Source organism: Perognathus longimembris, chromosome 10 (assembly GCF_023159225.1).
Source record: "Perognathus longimembris pacificus isolate PPM17 chromosome 10, ASM2315922v1, whole genome shotgun sequence".
In the NCBI taxonomy this organism is placed as follows: Eukaryota; Metazoa; Chordata; class Mammalia; order Rodentia; family Heteromyidae; genus Perognathus; species Perognathus longimembris.
The window spans coordinates 57,889,896-57,906,851 of record NC_063170.1 but is presented as its reverse complement, the minus strand read 5'-3'; the positions used below and the strand labels follow the sequence as shown (position 1 = coordinate 57,906,851).

The 16,956-nt window shown below is 36.1% G+C and overlaps 1 protein-coding gene across 10 annotated transcripts in view; it reads right to left on the bottom strand.

Annotated features, from left to right (window-relative positions):
- The window catches only part of Mitf (melanocyte inducing transcription factor), a 210,400-nt gene that overhangs the window by 68,528 nt on the left and 124,916 nt on the right, over nucleotides 1-16,956 (bottom strand). For 6 of the 10 annotated variants that reach the window (XM_048356140.1, XM_048356146.1, XM_048356137.1 and 3 more), the window contains one exon: nucleotides 14,411-14,660. In XM_048356140.1, the coding sequence (XP_048212097.1) occupies nucleotides 14,411-14,660 (250 nt within the window). Of the gene's footprint in view, nucleotides 1-7,287; nucleotides 8,060-14,410; nucleotides 14,661-16,956 lie in introns of those variants that run through there. The other 4 variants (XM_048356141.1, XM_048356138.1, XM_048356144.1 and 1 more) reach the window with 2 other exon arrangements.

The window sequence follows — 16,956 nt, the reverse complement described above, 5'->3', positions numbered from 1 at the left end:
GAGAGAACATGGTTGTAGGCTAGGAAATAATGGGCAGAAGCTAAAGAGAGCTCAGCAAATGAGTCAAGGTATAAACAGGCTAGATAGAAGGGACTATGCAATGTGATTACTGGTTTCACATCGGAATAGCAAGATGAAACGCTCTACTAAATAATTATTTAAAAAACACCTTGAACACATATCATAAGACTAAGAGACTGTGGTTACGTGCACTCTGAATCTCTACTTGCCTAAATCAGTAATATTGTCTTCTGAATAATTATTTATTGTCAAAGTGATGTACAGAGGGGTTACAGTTTCATATGTAAGGCAGTAGGTAGATTTCTTGTACAATTTGTTACCTCCTCCCTCATTTCCCGTCTTTCCCTCTCCCTTAAATAAGTAATATTTTTAAAAGTTAAATGTTAATAGTATCATGTGCATTTACTCCTATTTAACCTGAGTTCCAGAAGCAAAATGTCAGCATCTCAGCTTTTAAGCAAATGTTTAGTTTTAGAACTGGGGAGCATTTTGATACCCCATTTTATTAATTTTTCTTAAAATTTATTGCTAGTTTTTTTAACCACTTTGTCCAGGAGTAAAAAATAGACAATTGGGTTATTTGGCTACCAATCATCAAAACAACTTGTAAGACTTGAGTAATGAGTGTATTCTGAGGATGTATTATTTTTTTAAAAAAATGGCCAAACACTACATTATCCTCCTTCCTTTCCAAACAGATACTATTAGGAGAACCTGAATAGCCAGGTGAATTTTAAGAATAAAAAATTCCTTGCTGCTAAAGTGTAATTCAACAGTAACTTGATAAAGGAATCTTTATATATTCTGTGAACCTCTAGGGAAGTGATCGCACATAGAATCAACTTTACCCAACGTTTGCCAAAGCATTAACTTTTCAATCATTTCTCAAGAACCTGTTGTGTGGCAAAATTACTATGTACTGCGTTTCTGCTTGGAATGTTAATGAGAGTGAGCAGTAGTAGTAAGGGCGGGCAGAGTGCTTTTCAAGTAGGGTATCACGTATTCCTCAAGCAATCCTAGGAACTCAGGACTTCATTATCCCTAGTCTTCAGACAAGGGAACTAAGGAGCAGAAAGGATTTAGACACTCTCCATCTAACTCTGGAGCCCAGGTCAAGTGTGACTCAGAATCCAAGGCCTTTGGATTGCATTCTTTGAAGAATTTTTAATTGCAACACAGAAATCCAAACAAAATCCTAAGCCTAGAAAATAAGGTTCAGCAGCCAGTCCATACTAAGGACTCTTTTAGTGTCAGAAAGAGTTGCTCCTGGGTCTTTTCTTAAGGAACACTGGTTTTATTCTAGCCAGAAAAGTGAGCTCGTCATATGCTCTGGATATAGTGCCTTTAAAAGCAGAAAAAGCAATACAGAAAAAGAGAAAAAAGGGAAGAGAAATACTTTCTGTTAATATCAATATTCCAGTGGACAAAGGGAAGACAGAGTAATGGTGGCTATGTCAACAGGAAGAACTCTGATGTCAGAGTTTGGTCATACAAGACCAGCTGTTTATAAAATCATATATATCATGAGGGTTTATAAAAGCTAAAATAAAAAACTATTTTCTGCTATATTTAACTATATAGATTTTTTTAAGTAAATTCCAAGAATAGAATTTAAAAAAAACAACAACAGACTGGGTGTAGAGACTACAAGTACTCCACCACTTGAGTCACAACCCCAACACTTTTTTTTGTTTTTATTTTGTTTTTGAGAAAGGATCTCAATAACTTTATCCAAGCTTGCCTCAAACTCATGATCTTTCTGCTTCTGCCTCCTAGACAGCTGGGATTAATGATGTGCACTACTATGTTCAACTAAATGGTAGAGGTTAAATAACACTTGGCAGATTTTTTTCAATTTTCTGAAAAAGATGTAGCTTTTCACTTTAGAATTATGATGCATAACTGGTGGGAGATCATTATCTATTTCAAACCCACAGAATGCACAACACCATAAGCTTTGCACTTCATTGATGATACGAAGGTACAGGTTCATTGATTGCAATGTGCCCTCTGTCAAGGAGATGGTCATAATGGTGAGACTACACATGCATGGGGTACATGGGAAATCTCTGGAGCTTTCACTCAATTTTGCTATGAAAATTAATCTACTCTAAAAATGCTTAAAAACAGCTTTTAGCCATTTCTACAAGTTAATACTTCAAGGCTCTATTTGAGTTGTGTTGAAGTCAGGCACTCCTTGCTCATGCGCATAATCCTAGCTACTCAGGAGGCTAATATCTGGAGAGGACAATTAGAAGTCAATGTAGACAGGAAAGTCTGATGACTCCATCTGCAAAAATAACCAGTAGAAAGATAGGCTAAGAACTAGGCCTGGCTTAAGTGGTAGAGCACCAGCCAAGCAAGCTGAGAGATCTCTAGGCCCTGAGTACAATCTCAGTACCCACAGGGGGGAAAAATAAATAAATAAAGAGATGTGTAGCTTTGGAATCATTTCTCACTTTGTTCATTTCATGAGATATGTTAATAATTTCCAAATATTTGTGGACTAGTGGATTCACTGACCCTTCAGAGAGCTCCTTGAAAAACGCAGTGGTTGCCGTACTATAAAGCAGGATCACTTCTCCAGAACAAGTGCCTTGAAGTTTTTAACTATTTATTTTACCTTTAACCCATTTCCACAAGAGTTTAAAAGATTAATTTATTCTACCAACTTTTCATGTAACAGCCTAAACCCTCATAAAAATATCCTGGATAGCGACTGCAAATTTTTTAACCCATACCAGTCAATTGTAAGCAACACTCCTTTGCCCATCTTCCTCCCACCCTCCTCTCACAGTACTAAACCATGACTATCCATTGCAGGGTCTCAGAAGCCGTAGGGCATAGAAACTTGGCTGACTCAATTTGTACCTGCATTTACCTTATTGTTTTAATGCTGCTTACAAATGAATTTCCAGGTTTCTACAACAGTGACTGTTAAACGTGAGCACTCTTTAGAAACTTTTGAAGGGCTGATGGAAACACGTTCCTGGCTCAGGAGGCATGGAATAAGCTGAGGGAATGTGCTTTTCTAACAAGGCCCCAGGTAATGTGGGGGCTGCAGATCCCCAAAGACACTTTGGGAAGCAGTGAACTGTGGAATACTTTCCAAGGAACATGATTGTGGTTAAATTCTAAATACATTAGCCTCATGTCAAACTGAATGAAGATTTTATACAAAAATCCAATGCCTTTCCAGAATATTCAGCTAGTCTTCACTGTCTATGACAATTACCAACATAAATGGATACTTTGATTATACTATACTATTACTACATTGTAATACTATATGATCAAGTCTATTAAGATTGTACCAATTCATAAGTCAGAAGAATTATTTAGAAATGAGATTCTAATACAAACCTGAATAGCCACAAGAAAACAGAAATCAACTTGCAATGACCTGGAGATGTATACTAGCTTTTACTGTTTGAAAGTACTAAGAAAATATTAAAATAAACATTGATAGAACATAGATGACTCCAAATAGAAAGTCATGAAATGTGGTAACATAATGACTTTTCTTTCTGGAATTCTAGCATGTTTAAGTTTTTGCTATCTTAGCTTTCTTGCTTGCAACTTGTACAAGAATGTGACTTCACTGTCTCTTGGAATTGTATGAAGAACACATGAAATCTCTCCAACATTGTGTACTAATTCCAAAGTAATCGACTCATTGTTTACAGTATGAATAATAAGGTACCTAACAAAACACAAATTACTACTTTAGGTGTAGTATTTCTGGTTTTACTATCAGCCATAAAACATCCATGCCTAATTAATAATACAAGAACTATTTCACTGAATTATGAGCTGTGCAGCCTTTTCCTAAAAATCTGCTGCAAGTTAATTTAGAAATTATCTTAACTTTTTTTTCTCAAATTTTTATTATCAAACTGATGTACAGAGAGGTTACATTATCATACGTTGGGCACTGGATACATTTCTTGTACCGTTTGTTGCCTTGTCCCTCATGCCCCCCTCCCTCCCCCCTTTCCCTCCCCCCCCCCAGGTGTTCAGTTCACTTACACCAAACAGTTTTGCAAGTATTGCTTTTGTAGTTATTTCTCTTTTTTTACCCTGTGTCTCTCAAATTTGGTATTCCCTTTGAATTTCCTACTTCCAATACCAGTAAACACGGTTTCCAATATACTCAGATAAGATTACAGAGATAGTGTAGGTACAACCATAGGAAGGTGATACAAGAACATCATCAATAATAGAAACTACACATACACATAGGACGCTGAAAGTAGTTACAACTGTGATATATCACTTGTTTCCATAACATGGAGTTCATTTCACTTAGCATCATCTTATGTGTTCCTAAGGGTATAGCTATTGGGCCTTGTGATGCTCTGCTATGGCTTGCCTAAACCTGTACTAATTATTCCCAATAAGGGAGGCCATAGAGTCCATGTTTCTTTGGGTATCTTAACTTTTGCATTAATAAAAATGATAAAAATCCAACAAAAATTGAGTTAGTACTTTTCATAAGAACTCAGTAACTACCCAAAGTACATTAGCAAACAAACTAGAATCAAGACCCTTCTGATAAGATGTCTCCTTTTCACCAACAACAGTAATAAAGCACTTTTTCATCCCTAAGATTTAGATATCTTTAGCACACTAGACAAGTGTGTTGGAAATGTAACTTGCGAAGGACTGGAAAGAAGCTGGATCAAGTGTTGATATGTAAGATGTGTGACCATGTGGTCAAGCACTGTTACTGTGTTCAGCTTTGGATAGGTTGATATTGGCAATGACAGGTCAAAATGTCACATTGCTGGGGTGCTTCTTCATGGCTCTCCCTTAAAAGTAGCTACATCAGCAATCAGACATGCGCTATGTCAGCTAACCTGGGCTGCAAATTATGAGAAGAAAATAATGACCAAAATCTGAGGGGTTTTTTGGGTAGGGGATAGTAGAAAAGTATTAGTATTGGATAGGCATAATAGTGGCCCATAAGATGCCAACTAGGAGATGATAATTTCCATAGTCAGATGATTATTAATGATAAATCTTTATCATTTATTATTAACAATGTGGTAGGACCCTTTCTTGGGCATGATCCATTTACCAAACACTGTGCTAAGATTCTTCAGATCTGTGCTGTCCAATTCAAAAGTCTTAAAACAAATGTGGCTATTGACCCTGGAAATGTGACTAATTCTGCTCAAGTAAATGAATTCTTATAGCATTCATTTTCAACTGAAATGGAAAGACATCGTCCATTTAGTTATGAAAAGCCTCCTAAATATAATTTAAAACAACATGGGCATATGAATCTACTTTTTCTTTTTTTTGATGGTATTAGGGATTAAACTCAGGGCATCACACTTGTTAGGCATGTGCTCTGCCACTTGAGTCACATCTCCAGTCCCTTTTGGATTGGTAATTTTCTAGGTAGTCTCCTTTATGCCTAGGCTGACCTGTAGTGTGATCTTCCTACTTGTATTCCCCTGTGTCTCACGGGATGACAGACATGCCCCACTGCATCCAGCCATTGTGCTTCCCCTGTAGCTGGGATAACAGGCACCTGCCACCAGACCCAGCCTGGTGGAGATGGAGTCTCACAAACTTTTATGCACAAGCTGACCTAGAACTTCCATCACCTGATCTTGGTCTCCCATGCAGATAGGATTATAGGCTTAAGCCACCATATGTCTCTTGTGAGTCTACTTTTTAAATTGTAAATTTTATACAATCTAAACACAGGGGAAGTAATTCTGATTTTCAAAGATCTAGTGTCCAAATTGAGACATGCTGGAGATATAAAATACCCAACTTTGAGGACAGTATGAAAGATTTAGTACAAAGAGACTTAAATTTAAAAATACAAAATTCTCGTATAAATGATCTTTATATTGATCATAGGTGAAGATGAGAGTACTGCAGATATACTGGGTGTGTATTTAAATTAATTTCATCTCTTTCTTTTCACTGTTTTTGAGAGTACTAGAAATTTTGAACTCATGTATGCAGTTCATATTCCATTTAGAGGATTCTTAATAGTACACATTAGTTGTAAAGGGAGGGCTACTGTGATAGTTCTTGCCCTCCCCCCCCCCCCCCGTCCCGTTAAGTCTCCTCTATCCCTCTTCCACTTCTGGAAACAATTTCAACAGGTTTCATTGTTCTGTTTTCACATATGCATATATAGAATGTTGTCTATATTCATTTATTCAGCTTACTCATCTTCTCTGTTCCTATTCCCCCTCATGCTGGCACCTGTCCCCAACAGAGCTTGTTTCAATCTTCTCTCATTGTTTGTTTGGAAAATTTAATTGTACCGAGCTGCTTAACCATATAGTATTTAGCATGTACATATATTACACTTATTCAGAACATCCATTTTATTGCTCTCTCTTTCACTGCCCCCAACATTCTGTGGTGTAACAGCTTTCAATAAGATTCCTTAAGCCATCTTCATACACAGACACAATGCATTTCAATATTACTCACATTTCATGTTTATCAAGTTGAGTATTACAGTTCACTTTAATCAAGTAGTGCCACTTTATTGGTTTCCCTCATTTAGGGTCACCACTATTACCCTCACTTTTCTGTTTCTCTAAAGAGAACAAGAAAAAAAAAAGCCTAAATTAATTAACAAAATACCAGACTTAAGCTAACGCTGAGTTTTCAACATGGATGTCAATTATAGTCACATCTCGCAGCATAATAAACTGCAGTGCTTAGCATGAGAATTTGGCATCCAAATTATAACTTAAGCACTGAGTTACTAAGACTATGAGGTTGCAGACATAAGGTCTAGTGCATCTCGTAAATTTAATCTTTTAAGATTAACCTGGATGTCAGAAATATTACCAAGCATTGAACAATGAGAGAGGACCAAAAGCCATTACTACAGCCTGTCTCACCAGACAGTCAAATTAAGTTCCATCAAACCACACAGAGCCAATACACTTTGACAAGCACCTTATATCCAAACCCTTGAAGACCCTGGGTTTTTTTTTAAGTTGTTCCTCCTTTCTCTTCAACAAGACACAAAAGAAAGCCCAGTAAAAATGCTGAATGGGGTAAAAGAAAATGCAACAAAGTTAATAGGGGACATGGATAACCCCTCAGAATTGGTAAAAACACAAAACCAAAGGGCACGTTTTCCATCAGTGCACAATCTTGCTTTTGTTTAAGAGCCAAGTTCCCTTCTTGAAACGTGTGGGCAATAAATCAGCAGGCATTATTTTAAATCAACCGGTTTTATAAAATAAGCCAAGAGTTGAAAGAGGCAGGACTAATTACCAACATTCCTCGATGAATTACTTAGCGGCGTGTGCTAAGTCAGTGCACGGTTACGTCTCGACCCCCGGTTTTATCCTGTACTCATTTCTCAGGAGGAAAAAAGAACATGTGGCTAATTAAGGCACCAATCTCCACAGCCAGAAATACTCAAGGTAAGGGTTCTTGTGGGGGAAAAAAAAAAGGAAAGAAAGAAAAGGTTCTTTGGCTGGTACTTATTAATCTAATTTTTACTACTTCACTAGGAAAACAGAGCTAATCTTGTCACCTTTAGCCACTCTGAACTACCATGCAGTGTTCAGAAAAATGTTACTTATTTGTAATTTAGCCAATAAGAATTTCTTAAGCCCTTCCTAACCGGCAGGAATGTCTCTGGTTTGTCACTTCTAATTAAGTCTCAACAAACTTTCCAGCCCCTAAATTTTAATTATACAAAACCCAGAGCCAACAGAGAAGATTACAACAAAGTCATGCCAGTCGTAATGTAGGAGAAATATGAATTGTGCTTTTCATGTTTGGGTTCTTAACTTACTTTAAAAATTACTCACAACAAGGTGATTAAGAGCCTCTTATTCATTTTAATTTCCAAGATCCTTATGTGTTGTTATTTTTCCTGTAGGAATGAGCTATATTACACACGTTAAGTCTAGTAAACTCACCTAACAGAAAGGCTGTACTCCTCAAAAAGTGGGTGTCAGGTACTACTCAGGAGGATGAGATCTGAGGACCAAGGTTCAAAGCCAGCCTGGGCAGGAAAGTCCTTAAGACTCTTACCTCCAATTAACCACAAAAAGCTGGAAGTGGTAGAATGCAAGCCTTGAGTAAAAAAGCTCAGGGACCAGAGCCTCAGAGTTAGAGTTCAAGCCCCAGGACCAGTACCAAAGGAAAAAAAAAAGAAAGAAAGAAAAAGTGTGAGCAAACCGGAATTTACTTTTTACATGCACAGGAGAAAGCTATTTTAATTTCTTAAAAATGCAAAGATAAAAGAAAAGACATTGCCAACAACAAAAGAGTAATAAAGCCTTTGACCACCAATCTCACCACACACTTCAGAAACCACCACAGTAAGAACACTTGGTTTAGATTCGTCTAGATCCTTTTCTAGGGCATTTCCTATTTTTAAAATCAGTGATTAAAGCAATTCCTTCCTAAGACTATTCTCTGTGTTAGCAGCCTGCTAGTTGGTCTGTTTCCTATGCTCCAATTTTTATTTCATTTTTCATATAGTTACACATTAACACCCCCAAATATCAGATGTTATAAACAAGATTGAAAGGCTGCTGGATTACAGGATGGTAAATTTTTCTTAATGTTCAGACTGATATTCAAACATGTAAAAAAAAAGAGACATATTCAGGACAAGAGCCAATATTCCATACTGACAGCAACTATAACCTTGCGCAAAGCCAATATGCTGATTTCCATAATTTTAACACAGATTCTACTCTTTTATTTTAATAGGGCAAGGGTAAATTTAGATTTTTGATAACATGTTTTTACAATCTCTCTTATTTGCTGAAAAGATAGTCCATCAGCAGTCTTTCATGTCTACGTTTCCTTAACTGTTGGGATTAACTAAGTAACATTTGTAAGGGTAGCTCTCACCTTTTCATATAATAATGTATTGTCAGTTGTGGGGTTTGAACTCAGGGCCTAGGCTCTCTCCCTGGGCCTCTTTGAGCTCAAGGATAGCTAGCGCTCTCTCACTTGAGCCATAGCACCACTTCCAGTTTTAGAGTAGTTCATTAGAGATAAGAGTCTCCTGGGGACTTTTCTGCTGGGCTGACTTTGAACCACGACCCTCAGATCTCAGGTTCCTGAGTAGCTAGGATTACAGGCATGAGCCACTGGAGCCCAGTTAATAATGTAATATTTATTACAGTGAACATTCACTTAAAAGCAAAGAGAAATGCCAGCAGAAATCCCAATTTTAAGTGAGAATATAGCAAAAGTTCCAATCATAAGCAGGGAACCGAGGAAGAAAAAGTGAAAATAAAACGGTAACTTCAGGTGACATTTTATATTAAAAGAAGTTTATTAAGTCTATGGGATTGAGTTTTCAAAACTCACTTAAAACAACACAAATGTATTAAGATATAGAACTGGAAAGCATATGATTTAGGATTTTTGGATGTTGTCAGAGATGCTTTTTTTGTAAGTGCCTTTTAAACTCATAATGATGACAATAACTAAGCCAAAAATTATCAGCACAGCCAGAGAGATGAGACAGGCTTCTTATCTAGGAAAAAAAGACATCTAGTTCTTTCATTCAGTATACCATATAGACTCTTTTAGACAGTTTAATTACTCAGTAAAGAAGGGCCTTACTAATGATCTCAAATGCCTAAGATCCCCTATCTTTCTCCTAAACCTGTGAGACTCTTCTGCAGTTCTCCCCCGGCTTCCCACTTTGCTGTATCACATGGTTGTTTAGAAATGGTTTAGAATACATCCTTAAGCTCTATAGAAACCACAGAAGACAATTGGGTGTTTAGGTAAGGTTGACAGGGTAGGTTATAGAATTCAATGTGATGACCAGATGCCAGAAAGAACACCTCTGTGCTTCACTTTTACCATCTAGAGGATAAAGCTGACCATAGCTACCTTACAAGGTTAGTTACCAACGGAACAATTGAGCTAAAATATACCAAGTGTTCAACCTACCAGCAAATGTACCCTTAATTAATGTCCCTGCAATGAGTAAGGTCCCTTTGCCTTCTTTCCAGTGTCACACCAGTAATTCCATCAAAGTTTTAAACCACAGTGTGTGGCTCTGTGATAAAACATTGCCTAAAAGCCCCAAGCTCACGTGCCTTGTAGACACTGAATGTTGCTATTTCTCTATTTTTCCCGATTGCCTTGTGATCAAAGGAGAGATCATTTCCATTTTGTGCAAATATTAACAAGTAAGAGTACAATTAGGGCTAGTGTTTCAATGTTCTCACAAAAGTGGGAACTGGTCATCAATCTACTGTAATTCCATAAAAGTAAGCCACCCCTGAAAAACTATTCCAGGTAAACAGAATTTCATTATTTACAGAGAAAGACCCACAACCTACTCATTCATCTATTCCTTCCCTGGTGAAAACTCCAGGAATATCATTTGTAGAATGAAGTGACAAATAAGCAGGACTTCCATTCCAACATTCCAGAATTTCTATCCAAATGGAGATAACCAACACACACCTCAAGTAAGCTCAGTTTACACCATAAGGGCCTGCCCCAAATATTTTTGTATTTGATGATCAGCAACCGTTGTTTCTAGTTACAGAACAATGTGCCCAACTTCTGACATGATTTGGAAAAAAGGAATTCTTACAAATTTCTTCACATTACTTAAGATAGAGTAAAAATACCAAACTTTTTTTCTTTAAAATTCCTAAGAACTTCGCCCGACACAAACCAAAAAATTATAATGGATGATCTATTACAAGGAGAATACTTGTTCTTTAAAATATTAAGCTCAAATGTGGCAAAATATAAAAAGGAGAGAGAGGGAGGGAAAGAAGGAATTGCTAATGCTTGACAGTTCACTACAATTTTCTGAACGGCAAGATGTTTTCTAACTATAATGTTTTCAAACTATAATCTATTAGGGAAGGTAATGGGGAAAGAAATCTTGATGAATTTGGAAGTCCCAGGTCAGATGTTTCAATAATTAAAGATAGAGGGATGAGCCACTGACAATCAATGCTTGATGAGTGCTAATTCCATGGCTAGTAGCATGAGAAGCCATCAGCTTTGAAGTCTAACATGACTGCAAGGTCAAGTCCTGCTTTTGTTTAAAAGAAGCTAATTCAAATGATAAACCTCAAGTTTGTATGACTCAATGCCAACACAACCTGGTGGTAAAGGAAACCATTTCTGTAAATGCTTTGTAATGACTCTTTCATCTCTTTCATTAATTCACAATTTTAAATACATGATATATTTACTACTACTGCTACAGAATGCATTATGTACTTCAAGTGTTGTCAAACTTGTGGCAAAGAAACATCCTTGAATTACCATACTCAATCGAGTAACTTGGTTCTTTAGAAACATAGTGAGCCAACACCTTTAATATGCAAATATTCAGCAATAAAATTCATCATTTTCTGTTACACAACATGAAAATCATTAAGAGGAGCACATCCACAAACTAATTAAATCAATATAAAATCTATCAGCTAACTCTGTAAGGCTTCACAAACTTACAGGAGTAAGTGATGTGGATTCCACCTACTCCTAAATTTACCAGATGTCAACAATTTTTAAACATGCTTCAGAGAGCTTCATGTCCCACTGCCAAAGAAAGGGATTAACCTGAAAACACTAATTTAGCTTTTTAAAACCAGAAACCCAACCCACTGATAGAAGAACGTTGGTACCTTGAAGTCTGTACGTTGGGAAAATTAACTAGAGCCTTTCTTCTCTCAAGTTTTATAAATCATGAGAAAAGAAGAGATTTGACCAGAGCATCTATCTAAGCCACGCAAGGATGTTAATTGTACATAGACCTCCACTGAGAAGCAGAGAACACATGTTCTGCCTCAGCAATTTTAACTTGTAAAAATTAAATGAAGAATTGGCTTGGGCTTATCCTATGAGAAAATATTCAGTACAACAGACAACACAATGTATTCAAAGACTATGCTGGTATTAGCTGTTTTTTTGAAAACAGATGTACATAGAAAAATAGACTAAGTTTAACCAAATTAATTGTTTTGCTATTAGCCATTTACTTCTTAAAATTATATCCTTGGTATACCATCATAAAATAGGGAGCAAAAAGACCACAATTCTCTTATGGCAATTTCTACAATAAATTGTTCTACAATAAAATCCACAATAAATGTTGTTAGACCAACATTTTCATACACGAAACTGCTAAAACTATGCAAACTAATTTTACAAAGCATTGTCTGTAAGGATCTGAGGCAAACGCTTTTACCATCCTTGAAATTTTATTTGAATTTCTTAGGCTGATGTCTTAAATGAATAAAAAAAAAATCATCTGTTTTTATTTGGCACTTTGTTTAAGGGCATTAACACTTGTATAAATAGCTACCAAACCTATCCAGGCTATTATGCCAACACCTCTTTCATTTACTTGACACACTTGCTCAGTTTATATAACTATAAACTATAGTTTGTAATTTATACAACTGAAAAACAAAAAATGGAAAAGTTAGAGATAAAATCAATTCAGCATGAAATATTAATTTATTAGTAACCCATTTTTATTTGAACTGTCTTCTAGTTTTAATAATTTGTGCTTTAACTTGGGACAATTTTTGGTAGTAGTTTCATCCAATGTGTTACCAGGACACATAGAACATACAAGGAAAAAAATGGATGGATCACTCAATTATGTAATGTAAATTTTAAGACTTGTTTTAAAATGATGTATCTTAACTATTTTAAAATCACATTGATTTATAAGATGATATAGAAATGGTGTTTTTTCACATTTGTATATGGATAATTTCACTACCAATACATGTAGCTGCCCTTATAGGAGAATTTATTTCAATTGAATATACTTTAACATAAAAATGAAATAGCATCTTTGAATTGAATATGTAAACAACTACCAACCCAATCTATTAGTCCTCTTACAAATCAGTTGTTTTAGATTGAATAAAATAGATAATCTCCATATCTCATAATTTAATTCATACAAGTTTAAATAACATATGGCATAGAAAAAGCAATTATGAGTCACACAAACTATGAAACAATTTAGATATTAATTTATAAAAACAAAGTAATCATAAGTTTTCACCTAGACAAAAAAGAAAGGTTTGATGCATAATCTATTCAAAAGTGACAAATTTGCTTTTATTTGTGAGCAACTGGAAGAAGAGCAAAATATCCATTAATTGTGGCAATATTCAAAATTTCAAACAATCATGTCTGAGTAAAAGTTTTTGAAAAACCATTAGGATAGCTTCTGTCCTAACAATTTCAGTTACTTTATCAAGAGCTCCATTACCATGTTACTGCATTTTAAAAGAATCTCTGCAAATAAATACTGACTTTAAAGTTGTTTTTTGAAGTACTGTTTTCCCACTTCCTGCTAAGAATTACATATTCCTCATTATAACACATTATCTTCTTATTTGCTTTAACAGTAAATTTTAAGTAGCAGGAGACTTTTTCTTTTGAGAAAAGAAATGCACACAAAGATCAATATGAAGCACTGGCATGTAAAGTTCACATTGTAATGAACAGCAGCATTTGGGAGTTTTCAAAATGAATCAATTAGATGAATGGGTACAAATTTTAAAAAATAGTAATAAAAGTTAAGGAAATTCCCTTACTTTTAACTCTCCTGGAGCAAAGTCATACTTAAGAATGAAAAGTTTATCCTGAAACAAGAAATATTCCATGATGTGAATTCCATAGGTGACATGGAATTCTATTTTCAGATGTGTTACAACTTTCTCTAGTAATTAGGAAGCTATATGTCCCCAATAGAATAATGCTAACAAGCTCCTGCAGTTTCTACTCTAGCAAGAAATCAAAGAAACCTTAAGCTGACAACTCACTTCAGTAAAAGGATTATGTGGTCTGGTTATTAAGGCACACTATCCATTTCTACAGTTTTGTATCTGAAGAAACTTAATATAAGAGTCAGTTTTTATAGTTAACATGATTTGCTAAATTAAAAAAAGAGAGAGAAAGAAGAAGAAAAGTTGAAGTCTAGTTGAGGAGCATATTTTTAAAATATATACATACAAGTTATCAGAAGAGGCCCATTTCTGATAACCTTCGTATCTTGTAATTCTCCCAAAAGAAAAGAATGGAAAGACGTCATTATAGCAAACACCTGTTCCTACTTTAGGCTCTTCATGGAGAATTGTCCCATTTCTACCATTTATGGAGAATTACTAGTCCACATGGTTGGTTTGTATCCTACTTTTAAAATACAAATGTGTCCAAACCACTAGAAACGACACTTAGAGATAAGAGACTGATGGGTCAAATATACATTCAGATAAATTTTAAAGTCTAGACTTAAAGGTGTTACTTGTGGATCAGAGATTGATGGGTCAAATATGCATTCAGATAAATTTTTAAAATTTAGAAAATGGTAAAGACCAAACAGGCTCCAGTGAAGCGCAGAGCCATGCTCACTTACCTTAAGGACTTCCATGGGCACCTGGGGGGCAGAAGGAAGGGTGGTGGGCACGCTGACGTTTATGGCTGGTGTCTGGCTCACGGGCACTCTCTGTTGCATGAACTGGGCGGCCTGCAGCTTCTGCTGCTGCTCTCTGCGCTCCTGCTCCTGCATCTGCTCACGCATGAGTTGTTGGCGTAGCAAGATGCGTGATGTCATGCTGGAGGAGCTTATCGGAGGCTTGGAGGCCCCAGGATGCTCCGCGGAACTGCTGTGGGCAAAGCAGAATGCACACTACATTTAGTGTCCTAATGAGACCCTCTGTTACATCTTGGGGTGCCCTCAATGGCACCAAACTAGGAAATGAGGTTGCAGAAAGATAATCAGGGTGCGTGCAGAATGGTACTCCACATAATTGAAAAATCAAGAGGTGACAGGATTGTAGTCATTTGTAGTTGAATTAAAGTAAGTCAGCTTGATTGCATCTGCATGCTTTATCCAAGTGTGGTTTTTTTTTTGTTGGTGGGGTTTTGTTTTTTAATGTTCTATAGTGCATATTACCTAATCATGGCCACCAATGATGATAGCAATGCCTATGCAGGACCAGAAAGCCATGCATCTTCAAGACACCCGGTTTCCCAATTTAAAAATAAATTACTCAGTTTGCTTTCTAAAAAAGAATTGAATGAAACCAACAGCCACTCCTTGGGCCTGGCATCTGAACTCCTTGGCGAGGTCTAAAATGGTTACTAACCAGGAATTATTTAAAGAGAAGGTCAGTGTTTTCACGGGTAAACATTCTTAAGATCCAAGTAGTACAATTCACTGTTGAACTGCTGACCTAAGCCTTTGGACCTGAATGTGAACACTGAATCTGACCTCAGTCTTTGGGCAAGGGGAGAAGACTAGCTGGCCCAACAGCCAGGTCCTCCCTCTCCAACACTTTGATCCCAATTCCTCTTGGCATAACCATAGATATGAGTGTTCTGTGAAATTCCCAGGGCCTTAGACACCAAGTCTAACAGGCTTAAGCATTCGTCACAATGAAGAACCAAAACATCCTGATTTTTCCCATATAGAGTTTTTGGTTGCTTATCTTGCCAGCTGTATGACAGCAACCAGTGGTTGTGCCTCTGTGCCTCAGTTTCCATACTAGCAATAACATAAAACTGCATGTGAGGGTTTTTTTTTTTTCTTTCACATTTCTATTGCATCACTGCTATTTTAAAGTCCTACTTCCTAGGGATTTGGTGATTAAATAAAACAATGGACATAAATTCCCTATATAATAAGCACTATGTATTCCTGCCCCAATAAATACCTACTGTTATTATTCTAGTCTAGAACACTTAATTGTTCATTGATTTCTCACAATATCATTTCTCAAGTTTGTACTCAAGAAAACTATCATAAAACCTTAACCTCTGGAAGCAGGGGGAAAAAAGGAATATTTGAAATCATATTCAATCTTGTAGTGGAGGTATACTTCTTGATTTTTCTTCCTTGAGAACACACCCAACACTGCCTCTACCTACAAAGGCAAACTGAGCCTTGTGGCCACTGACTATCGTTAGCTGCTACCTAAGTAGAGGCACTTTCAGACTCTGTAGGTGATAGTACAGGAGATAGGATGAAGCAGCATGCATTTCAGTCTCACTGTCCCAGCAAAATCACAGAGTAACAATTATACTCCAAGTTCCCTTATTTTCACCACAGGAAATTGGCTCAGTAAATTAAAATACATTCATATAATTCTCTGTATTCTAGAAAATAGCAAGGGTGTAAGGGTGATAAGACTAAAATAATGCAAAAGTTCTAAAGGCCAGATGCAAAATAGCACTGTAAAGAAGGATTCCATTTTTTTTAAGTTCACAACAACAACAAAAGCAAGATGATAATGCTACTGTGAATCATTGTTGGCATATATTACAATCCCTTAAAGAAAATATTATCAAAGAGCTATATAATTTTTTTCAATTTGATTCAGAAATTCTGTGAATGGACAATCTTCTTGGGTAAGTAATTCAAAACATGGAAGAATAAGAATTTTTACATTACAAAGCTCTTTACAAGTTGTAAAATATTTGGAATCAATTCAATTTGTCACATACTGTGAGAATTAAGTAAATTCTGACACATGAATTCCATATAAAATACTATTTTTTTAAACTGTACTGTGTAGTAGGAAATGCATGCAATTAGGGTAAATTATAAAATAGGACAATTTTCAGCCTGATTCACAATGTATATGGCAGCATATATGCACAAATACACAAAATGACTAATAAAAAAGAGATGGGAAGAGCTGCCATCCGTGAATACAATTAGATGTGAAGTTATAATAAAGTCTTATTTTTTCAGTGGCAGGATATATGCAAGTAGACACTACCAGAAGGACATGAAGAAATGACTCGGATAATAAAAGCCTCGGGTAGAAGCAATAAGCCTCGGTCTTTCACATACAATATTCTGACAATAAGAAGGTACACAGTGACCGTATTGAGTACATTACTTCTCTCAAATATCTTCCACATCTCCAAAAATTTTAGGGTTAAACCATCTTTCCC